The sequence below is a fragment of the Calonectris borealis genome, chromosome 23 (assembly GCF_964195595.1).
Source record: "Calonectris borealis chromosome 23, bCalBor7.hap1.2, whole genome shotgun sequence".
Taxonomy (NCBI): domain Eukaryota; kingdom Metazoa; phylum Chordata; class Aves; order Procellariiformes; family Procellariidae; genus Calonectris; species Calonectris borealis.
Window position 1 is genome coordinate 3,736,138 of NC_134334.1, and position 11,847 is coordinate 3,747,984.

An 11,847-nucleotide genomic window follows, 5' to 3' on the forward strand; every position below is an offset into this window, starting at 1 on the left:
AACCGCAGAGCTCGATGACAGATGAACTTGTCTTTGATTTATCAAGTTTATGAAAACGCCCTGAAGGGCTGGTGAGGTATCACTAAACGTCTGACGGTTACAGCTCTGGCCTTGAATGGCCTCACCAAGATCAACTCTTACAGTTCCGAAAGAATGATTAACTCTGCATTTCATTTCCACAGAAATAGGATCTCACGGCTGCTTATGCAGTATTTCTGCAGGGAAGTGCACCTCAGTATAAACAGAAATGGGTAAAAACTATTCACAGTTGACCTCTCAAGTTGAACCTATAGTATTTACTGGCAAAAAAGTAAATTTTTTTGGACTCGGCAGCAGTTTGACCATAGTACCTGTGAATAGAAGTAGCTGAATTTACTAACAGTGTATCAGAGAGAGCCACTGCAGGTATTAACAGGAAAAAGATTAGGATATTCTTGGAAATAACGGGAATGAGGGACACGGCAGGCTTACAGCCACATTTCTCTGAAACCCCCTAAATACACCACATACAGTATGTATATGCTGAGCCTTTGCAGATGGGAACTTTCATCCAGGATTCAGTTCTGACTGAAACCATAAAAAGGCTCCAAAGCGTTCAAAAACCAGATTCCCGGTTGCTGGAATTTTGAGAGCTTAAGCAAAACTGCTTTAATTTGTGTAACCACAAGCAAATGTAAAACCTCTGCGTTACGATACCGACAGCCAGGACCAGCTCTAGGACAGAAATCATAGGAAGCATTAGGAGTCCGGAGCACAGGCAGGTTTACGGAGCCTCGGGGAATGTGGAAGAAGCTGGGTACGAGCTGAAGGCCAGCGAGAGGCGAGCGTGAGGGGCTGTGGCTCGGGGTGCCCTGCGGAGCACAGCTGAAGGGAATTGCTTATCCAGGGATTTGTAGTGGGAGGCACCTGGCCAGGCAGGGGGGCTGTGCTCAGGACCTGACCAGCAGCTACTCTGCGAGGTGCTGAGGGGCTTCCAGGTAAGAAATGCGTCCTTTAACCAGTCTGATCTGTGGCTGTAGCGTCTCGGAGCTGAGGCATCGGTTTGTTGTGCAAACAGGGCAAGGGAGCCGGTCCCCGGGGTGTTTGCTGTGGGGCTCCAGCGCCTGCCAGCTTCCTCGGCGCGTGGTGCTGGTTCCTGGCTCGCTCCCTCCCCGTGCCCAGCCTCTTCCTCCGACCCAGAGGAAAGATGTGTGTTGGGAGCAGCAGGCGTTTTTCCCCGTTTTTCCCTTTATTTTCCTGCTCTCTTCTGGAGCACGGACTCGCAAACGCTGGCGTTGATGTGAATAAGGAGGCAGCAAAGTGCAGTGGCTGAGGGAACACAAGGCTGGGAAGAGGAGGGGGGGGTAAATCTCTTACCATTTATTTAGCTGCCAAGTTGGTGTAATATTCAAAACAAAACACAACACAGCCCGCTCCCCCCACACCCTTATCCAGATGAAGGGCAGGAAAATGGGATATAGCAGGGAACAGGAGGCCTCTCAGTCCTGCCATAGTCATACCTAAAACTTCTAAGTTGCAGCTATGGGAGAAATCCAATTAAAAAAAAAAAAGAGTTAAATGCAGGCTGAATCTAATTCACTTTGTTCACCATATAACCACAGTTAGCTCCGACTCTTCTAGTCTTCTGCTTGTGATTTTTTAAAGTATATTTATAGGCAGTTCCTTTGTTCCCAAATAGTTCTAAAATGGCCCTGATTTTAGGACCTGTTCTAAGGGAGATAAAGGCCAAAGACAAGTAAGCAAGCGGGGGGACTTGGATGTTATTAACTCATCCTCGTTTGTTTTCAGGTTTCCCTTTTTTCCAGCGGTACTCGAGGCTTTTTCTCTCGCTCTGCATGCGTTTATTGAAAGGATAGGCTCACAAACAGTCATCAAATAGCAGATAGTGAATAATGAGTTAGGCTTGCACACAGAAATCCAAAAGGGTTTGTTGAAAGTGGTGTTTGGTATGCAAATAAAATTAGCAATCCAAATGAGGTTGTTTCTCCTCACTGTTTGCTTAGCCTCTCCCTGGCTTTGGCTCCCAATTGGAGGGACTGAGGTAATGGTTTAATATAACCTAGTAAGCGATTTGCGTTTGGACACCAAAATTAAAATGGAATCTTTATCAAGTATCAGATCCTTTCGGTTCTGCCAACCCCCCTTAAGCCACGCGGCTGTAACAGGGTTTAAAAGCGAATAGGCAGGGTTTAAAACAGGGTTTAAAAGCGAATAGGCAGTCTCGGGGGGGACGGGGAGGCTGGGCACGTGCTCCGCGGTCCTCGGGCGCTCCCCAGGGCTCCCCCCGGAGCAGTCCCCAGGGCAGTGTCACAAGCACTAATACTCTAACCGGAGCTCGGAAGTAGTTTTGATCCCTTGTACTTTTAAAGCAAGTTCACGATATCTGGAAAAAAAAAATGCTGTTGCCTTGAAAAAGGTAGATAGTTTGATAGAAGTGGATGTTATTCATTAAGCAGCTTCTTTAATACTTAAATCCACCTTCGCTGAGTAAAACGATCAAATTATATGTTGATAGTTTCTGGAGTCTAAACGACTTGAACTTTGTTCTTGAATCAGTTTAGATTGTAACAGTTGTGCCAGGAGGTGCTTGTTAAATTTACTGCCCTGGGAGCTGACTCCACCTTTCCTCGCCTAAAATAAACTGACAGAGGAGTACGAGCAGAGCTTCTCCCAAGCAGAAGTTTCTTAAGGGGGCTAGGTATTCTGTTTTCCTTCCCTACCGCCCAAGTATCTAAATAGCCGCCTACACTACGTTCAGGGCTGATATTCCGAAGACGTAAAGAACATCCATACCATACTGAGAACAGTCCTTTCTATTGATTGGGCTTTCATCATACTTAAAGGTGATATGAAGTGGTTTTAAGGCACTGGAGTTTTTATTGCTTCATGATGACTAATAAAGTATTTAGAAGTGTTCAAGCTGTTTTCCCCCTAAATGTTTTGATTTGTACAGAATACTAGGAAAACTAAATGCTTGTTCTTTGTCTTTGCTCAGCTCCCTGGTTTATTTTCGCTTGTTTTTAAAATTGTTAATTGTAGGAGCGGAAAGGAGGTGCTGAACTTTTCTTTTAAACCCATACATTGCTATGCCAGTATGTTAAACTTTAATGTTGGTAAGTTAAAGCCAAATAAGAAGTCTGAATACTTGGAGTCTACAACAAAGTCTCTTCGTTATTTTCTTCTGCAACTGTCTGGACAAGTTATTTTCTGTGTGTGCCTGAGCTTTCCCAATTGTACCGTGCGGGTAATACATAGCAATTGGATTGCAATGCTGTCTTCAGCTAATAGTTGCAAAGTGTTTGGGGGAGAAGGGGACGCGGCTCTTGTGAGACGAAGGGTACAGCATTAACAGGCTGGTGACATTGCTGTGACATATTGCATTATGACAGCAAACAAAGCCAGTTCTGAAACCCGTCCTAGTGCTCACAAGCAGCATCAATAATACTTATGCATGCAAACAGGAGGTATTTGAGGGCTGTTTGGTAAAATGCTTTCCCCGGTCTGATGCTGGGCTTGATCATGCAAAGGCGTAATGGGCTGTGCCTGACGATGTAGAACAGACTTGCATATTCTACCTACTGGTACGTAAAGTGTAATGCAACAGAGTCCTCGGAACTTTTTTTTAATGCCATAGCACAAGCTGTAGGCTGGGAAAAGGATATTTTATTTAGTTCTTCTTTAGGAGAATCTGTGATCACCTTAGAATGTTAAGCATGTTGAAATAAGGGCTTCAGGCTTTTGGAGGAACAAATAAAGCTGAAAAATTTCCCTTTCACAACTTTAAAACCAATATTTGTCACTGCTTTTCAGAATTTTCAGTACCAAAACATTTTAAGTCTAAGATTAATAAAAGGGAAGCAGACCAAAATGAAAGCTTGCCCGATTTCTTTTGGCCCCAGTATAATAATTTGCTTACAAAGTTTTGTTACCAAAAAAAAAAATCTCTACTAGGTACCAAGACTGAAAGCAGGGATTGAGAAGTTTGCCCGTACCTAGACTGTACTAGGTGCTCTGTTTGGAGTTTCTGTAGCCTTTTGCGTATTGCTGAAGGTATTGCAAGTAGCTGGAAGGTTCCTGCTTGCCTTGCTCTTACGATGAGTCCTCAATCAACAAAGCGAGATGTAATTACAGTAGGCAGAAACGGATTGCTTCAGTTTTCACCTTGTCTGAGCCCAGGCTATTCTGAAAGCAAAACATCTTCCTACTCTCTGCTACTCAATTCAGATAACCTGCCCAGGGTGTTCCCTTGTCAATCAAAGAGAAATACTGGTTTTGCTAAGATAGATGTTGCTTATTTCCTTCCTGAGCTTGCCTCGGAGGGCGATCTGTTTTAGGATCTCTCCCCCTTTGTGAAGGTGGTATCTGCCTTGCTAGTTTAAGGATCATAAGAGGGTATTCAAGTCAAAAATCTCCTTGGCTTGTTCCAGACTACAGATCTGGAGGACAGACACTAGCTCCTGGCTTGCGTAAGGACCATTTTTTCTGGATAAAAGGTTTTTTTGGGTGGAAGCGTATTGAGAAATTCCTCCCCCCCCACCCCCTGCCCCAACACACACGATGGCAGGTCTTTTGTTCAGAAATCAAGGATATTTCGAAGTATATAACATTTCATTGCTGAGATGTTACTGAGTTGGGTTCAGTCTCCTGTGGCTGGCTAGAAGGGGGGCAAGGATAAGGCAGCGTTTCATCAGCATTGTCTAGAAGCCCAGTTCATCCTCACAGAGGTGCAGCCCCTTTGAATGGTTGGTCGTGAGTTGTGTCAGCCCCACGTGCCGCTGTACCAGTCCATGTCGTATCCAAGCTACCAGGAGAGGACTCTGCGGAGCTGGCTGTGTCCCCACGAGGAAGGGCCTCCCGAGCAGCAGTTACTGCTCTTGGACGGGAACTGTCAGACTGAGTTCAAGCATTGGGGAATACTGTTTACTTGGTTTGACACACAGAAATCCGTATTGCTTCAAAATAAATTCAACTCAGAGCTGGGTTGAGATTCAATTCTTTTATTAAATATAGAACTAAAATGCCTAAAATTAATCAGCTCTAAGGCAGTGAAACAGCACGTAAAATAGCATGTAAGATATAAAAATGTATTTATACAATAGCAGCTAGTGAAATTGGTCTTCCTACTTCTACAAAGAAAACGATCTTTCTGTACGTGTTTATCCGCACATGTGGATTCTAGTGATAAAAACAGTGACAGCAGAATATTCATCAGAATAATTACACTATGCTACTGGTAACAGAATATGTGAACACAGCATTAAGGACTAGAGTCATATCTTCAGTCTCTTTGCCTTCTCTGAGAACGTTTTATGCATACCTACCCTTTAAAAATGACTGCATAGGACATCTCATGGGATTTTTTTTGTTTATTACCAATTTACCCAAGAACACATTTTAATAAAAGGCATGTAGTTCTTGTTTTCACTTCTTTTAAAGATAATTAATAAAGGGTAGTGCTGCTGAAAGGTCAAATCTGTTTCATTTCAAGAAACACCGTAACTCCAAAAAACCCCTTCATCATATTGAGCATCTCATGAAGACGGAAATAGAAACATTGACGCTTCCAATAAGAGCCTGTAGCTTCTGTGAAATCCAAAGGGTAAGCGTTGGACAAAGAGAGGCATATAGAGGAAAGGAAAACAAGAAACCCAACAGTTGATGTTCAGGCATAGCACAGGTAAAAGTATAAAATGTAGTGGACTAATACCTTGATGAGACACTGCAGTATACCAAAAGAAGTAGCAGGTTTCCATAAAATAATTGTCCTATGAAAAGGAATACCGTTTGTATCCTGCAAAATGAGACTTGCCAGCATGAGTCATTTTAACCAGGACATAGATACCATCTGCACCATCTGAGTAGTTTTGGGCAAGGTGATTTCCTAACTGGGAAATTCCTGACAATTTAGTGAGACCTCGTTGATGTAGAGAGCCACGCTATCTTCATTCTCGTGCCTCAGGGCACCGGGTGCTCATCGCTGAGGTCAGGAATACGTTGTCACGCTGCTGCCTCCCACCGCTGTCACATTGCCCAAGGAGGGTGCTGTATTGAGAAATCCGACAGCTGGCACAGGCTGTTGCTGCTTCTCGGTGCGGGGAGGATAAAGGCTGGCAGCCGTGTGCGGGGAATCGGAGCACTTCTCAGGGAGGCCACCTTTCTTACTGTATGATTTGACTAACTACACCTCAAAGAGAAGGTTTGCTGAACTGAGGGCTTTGCAAACCCTTTCATTTTATATAAAACCTTTAAAAGTACTTTTCTGTCAGTGTAAAAATAAAGCAGACCTTACTCGAAGTTGCAGGATGCACTGATCTATTGCTGAATTTTGCTCATTTAACAAATAATATCCAAACAGAAGCAGCTACTTAAACTGACAGCAATGACTAAATAGCCCAAGTTTACCCAGAGAAATTCTCTTTATCTTAACCAACAGCAAAAAAGCCTCGTGTTTTCTGTATTGAGTATAGGAATAACTCTTTACGATGAAGATCTTAAGGTTTGGAAACTATCAACTCCCTATGCCATGGCGCTGGGAGTTTTCAGCCGTGCTTACCATCCTTGGGAGCAGTGATGGTCTCTGCTTAGCTGATTCAGTTTTATGATGTCTTTCTCTTATGATGTCTCTGTTATATCTGCACCCATCAAATTTTGGGAAAGCCTGAGAAAAGTTACTAACTTACAGATAGCTAGCGAGTTCAGGAGCCTGGTTTCTTAGGGAAGCAAGTTCAGACAAGATATCTTGACCTACTGACATATTATGGACATGCAAGCTTATTTTCTCTTGACTTTTCTCATCTCTCTTTATACTTCTGCAGGCGTTACAGTACGTGTTTGGGTGTTAACAAGACAGACATGAACCCGTGCACTTGAATAAGCTTTCAACGTAAGCCCGAACTCCAGTGAGAAGGAGAACATCAGACTTCGCTGATTCTTCTGATAAAGGCAAGCTTTTTTCTCCATATTGCTGTCAAGACGAAGATTTTTGCCAATGCGATTGACGGCATTACCAGACAGTATTAGACAAAAATAGCTAGATCTAACTTTGCCTGGTAAGACAGCAATCAGCAGGCACTCAGGCTAAAGGAAACCACCAACGTTAAAGGACTTTCTGCAGATGCAGGACTAAAAAGATAGGGCAGGGAAGGGCTGAGGGCCTCTCCCTTAGACAAAGCAATAACCAGTAAATATTTAACTTGAAATACTTGCTGATTATGAGGCAGTACAATCATGAAAACACAACTGGATCCAGTTCACTGGTATGTGAGTTAAAAAAAATTGTAAAGAACTTAACTTACCGACAGCTCTGTCCACTGCATCCATCTTGCTGTGGAACCGCTCACCGTGCCCGGCTCCTCAACAGCAGCACAGCGAGGCCGTGGATGCACGTCTCGGCTGCGCTCTACAGACCGTGCCCTCATCAATACTAAAACTCCCCTCGGTGAGACCGCTGGTTTAGAATCAAGTCTGATGTAGACCAGGCCACAGGCAGCTCTTAACCCACCCTGAGGATCAGTGCTGCCCGTGGAATTGCTCTCCTGTGAAACTGCTTTCCGTGAGATGAAAATCAGCAGGAGGAGGGAGGGAGGGAAAGGTACTGAGGCAGAAGGGGATTTTTCTGGGTTGCCCCTGGCTCTCGTGACTAACTGTGTCTCTCTAAGAGAAGATTGAATGGACACTTTCCTAAGCACACATCATCATGGGGGGGTAGGGGGGATTTCCCTGGTCTCCATTTGGGTTTTTTTAAGGCGACATTCCCATGCCTGCCACGGATGCCCAATTAGAGTTATATCTGCTCTTTTTTTTTTTTTTTTTTTTATTTACTCATCCAAGGTAAGGACCCATACTTTGTTTTAAGAAGAGATGGACGGGAGGTAGGTGTGCGCTCCAATTCATCTTATTTAAATGCTTGTTAAAAGCCAATTTGCAGAGTCACTCGAATTTCACACCATTTCCTCAATCCCTTGTGAACAAGTTACTTATTAACACAGAGGCTAATCACCAAAGAACGCTTTCCTGCTTCTTCCTTCTCTCGTTTTCCTGAGAATTACAACCTGCAAGGGCAAACACACAACTGAGCTTGTTCCAGTTCGAGTCAACCGGTGGAGTTAAAGCAGGCACAACCAGCTCCGTGCAAGCTGTTCACATTGTAATGGAAACAAGTTTAAGTTATATACCAATTGGTTCACTTTTCCTACTGTTCCTGTATTACCTAGTAGTTCTGGCAAGGAATCAAACACCCAGCTTCCTGCAAAGGGTGGAAAAAACATTTAGAGATTTCCAGAGACAAAGGCAGGGAAAGCAGAACTTGCTCGTGTACCACCGTGTTGCTATCCCAGTTCTGTTTCAGAGTGAGGGAGGGGTTTAACACTAAGTTGAGGATGAGGAAAATGTTTTGGTGCTGTGATTCAAACACAAAACAATACTTGGAATCCATTTAAAGATCTGGGGTGAGGCGTGGTCAGAGTTCATGTGTAACTTTGCCTTATATTTTTTACAGAAAGGAGCTGAAAACCAATGGGTGCAAGTACAAGGTCTGTGCACCATCCCACCTCGAGTTGGATCCCCAAGAGCGCTAAAATTTTATGCAGGCAGTATGAAGTTGTGTAGGAACGAATCTCGGCTTGTATAGTGGACTGTTAATGAGTTCTGATACGAATTCTTATCCTCTACAGATGGACCAGGTTGTCTGCAAAATACTGACTTGGATTAATCCGTCAAGGGCTAGGAAGGACCTGCAGGGTAAGCAAAAACTGGCCCTGAACATGTGCAATTCAGGCAGGAGGGCAAGACTTGCACCTAATTTAGTCCCCAAATTTGGCCTGCAAATATATGCTTCGTTTTAGACCTGTGAGTGATCCCAGAATCTGCTTGCAGAATCAGATCTTTAATGCAGCAAGCAATATTACCACTAGCAGTGCTGAAACTTGTGCTTTTTTTACTAAAGCGGATGGAGCGGGACTATATCTGGCTCAAATATGACGTGATAGGTCACTCAGATAATACTCTTAGAGTAAGCAGAGGTCTCCTTCAAGCACTTGCTCCTCTGTCACCCCAGGAAACTTGTTTAAATGACCTCTGTGTCATTTGAGAAGTACTTTTTTTCCTTAAGGAGTCCCAGCTTCTAATCAAAACCTCATCCATTCTCAACTCAGTGCAGCAGTGTGCTTCTACATGAGTTGAATTCTTGTGAGGTGGCAGCTCTTCACGTGCCTCTGCGTGGTTAGGAGGAGCAGGGTAAGCATTCAGTAGTTGTTCCTTGCCTGGGTTAAATTCCTTTGTTTCCTAATGGAATGATTAGAGTGATTAACCCACCTGTTCTATAAGCTGAAAGCACTGCCTATAACAGGGCAGGTTATAAAGTTGAAAGTTCATAGGCCGTTCAACCATGGAGGTATAATTGAACTGTAATTGGGAAGAATGACCTTTACAACCAGTATCCCGCACTAACCACCTTTCACAGCCAAGCATGGCAACCTGACAAGCGAATCTTAGCCTCGTGGACAAGAGCTGTGGCGTGCAAATACATCACAGCTCTAACCACTCTTTGGAGAGAAGAAAGCACCCCGTGCCTCTGAGAAGACACGCATTCGTGTGTTGGACATGTCCTGTCTCGCCTCCTTCACAGCAACATCAAGGTTCAGTAAGCACCTAACGGAGTGGTTCCCAGCAACCTCTTTGTTGGAAGTATTTATGATTATAGCCATTTACTGTATCTAAAAATACTTGTTAATGATAGCCAACATCCTTACCCTCTTGTCCAAATGTTCCACTTTGGCCTAAATTGTGGTACAGTGGCTTTCTGTGAGAGCTCCTCCTGATGCATGTTGTTGTTTGGTTCACCCTTTAAACATCGTTACCAGACAGTGTTAGAGTAGATCCAAAAAATCCAGCACTGTCTAGTAAGATGCCCACAGAGGACCATAGTCTGTCCAGCAGTTGGAGAAATGAAGCATCTATTAATGATTCCACATTCTTCAGATGTCAGCATTCCATAAAAACTAACAGAAATGGCTTGAGAAAGATTGCCTTACATCACTGGGTGTGTAAATAATTTACCAAATATGTGATGGGCAGAAGGAAGACATTTGATATTAAAGGATAGTTTGAAAATCATGGTGGATTTCAGGAGACAAATATAGTATAAAAAGTTGGTTTAATAAAGATCTAAAATAGAAAACATAAGGTTAAGTTCTGTTTCAACGTGATGTAAAAGCAGTAAGGTTTCTTGTGTTTGTTTCTTGGCTTCCTCACTCCTTCCTCCCTTTTGATTCACAAAAATACCAACAGATTCAAGTCTTCCCAATCAATTAAAGAGACATACTGAAAACTGGTATATAAAGAAAACAGTATTAAGAAGGGCACAAAAAAATGACAAAGATGGCCTAGCATTTAACACAGTTAGTTGCTTTTACAACAAATACTTTATTGTACTGGCTTTAGTTTAAGGGATGCAGACAAATCTGAGACTTAAATAAAAGTGACAGGACACTTAGGTGTACAGTTGTTAGACAGTGATGTAATTAAGCATAGTGAATACTAATGATAAAGATGATAAGGTATCTGGCTGCTTCGTTTTCTTTTTTTCAGAAGAAGGGGAAGTTTGCTGTAGAACATCACGCAACAGAGAAGGTAAAAACCTAGCACATGCTTTTCGACCGTGAGCATTTCCCTGTGTCAGAGCTCTGCGCCATTCTAAGTGGGGCTGTTACTCCACGGGCTCTGTCGCTGACCCACTGCGTCACCCAGGAGGAAGGCAGCAGGATTTGTTTCGTCTTCCTTTCCTCACCCCTTGCTGTTAGTCTTACCTCTCGGGGTAGTAATGGCCTCTCCCTACGTGATAGCTTAAGAGAGCTCTGCTCTGAGCTATACTGTGCAAGTACTGTTATACTGCATGTCATATTTATTATAGCCCTAAGATACTCGTAAGTCTTTGTGGATCCAGCACAGTATTTCACATGGTATATGTACAACCCTTTTATCAAACGAACTGTAAAGGAATACATTTCATCCAAGCTACACGTCAGTGAATCATTTAGTTGATACTTCAGAATAGGCTTCAAGGAAACAACTAACCTTCTAATGCAAGTAATTAAAAACCACAGCACACCATGTATCAGTCGGGGATCCCGAGGGGAGGGTGGGATAAGGAGGGTAGGGGGCAGGATGCTGCTGTCGTTGCATTTTGCTGCTTAACACCTGCCAGGTACACCGAAACACCTGCCCATAAAGCCATGTGTCAGGTAAAAACATCCAACAGCAATAATACCCCTTCTCAGTGATAGCCTTTATAAAGCATTATTTACAGTACCTTTAATGTCTGATAACTGGGGAGTAAAACTTCCTGTATTGTTTTAATTCTCAGTAAAGAACAAAAAGCCTCCGTGAAGCATTTAAGACAACATTCTCCACTAAGTCCCTTTAGACTGAGCTAGTTCTTTCAAGGTGACTTTAACTAGTATAATTGATTTAGGGAAAGAAACCTCATAGAATAAGAATCAAGCCCATCATATTTTAAAATGTATTATGAGTCCACTTAAGTAATGAAGACAATCAAGGGGAATGGGAGTTAAGTCTCGGTCTCTCTCTCCCCACCCCAAAGAAGTGACATGGATGTAAAAGTATAGCTGTATAACAATAAAATTTAGAATGTATACATTACATAAAAGTTCAAAGTTTTAAAATAAATGGCTTTGCTATTAGAATATTCTACCGGAGAAGAGAAGTCTAGAGGAATTGCTGTGAAAAGGGAAGAGTAAGTTACAATAGCAAAGCTGAACTCGACTTTTGATTTCGGCAGTCTAGTTCTTAAATTATCTTATAGTTAGATGAAAAGAACACTTTGATTTT

The 11,847-nt window shown here is 42.9% G+C and overlaps 1 protein-coding gene across 1 annotated transcript in view; it reads right to left on the reverse strand.

Moving 5' to 3' along the window:
• The window catches only part of TTLL10 (tubulin tyrosine ligase like 10), a 40,628-nt gene extending 33,308 nt beyond the window's left edge, over positions 1-7,320 (reverse strand). The window contains 1 exon segment of the mRNA XM_075171904.1: positions 7,296-7,320. Within this exon segment, the coding sequence (XP_075028005.1) occupies positions 7,296-7,320 (25 nt within the window).
• Positions 7,321-11,847: the final 4,527 nt, after the last annotated feature.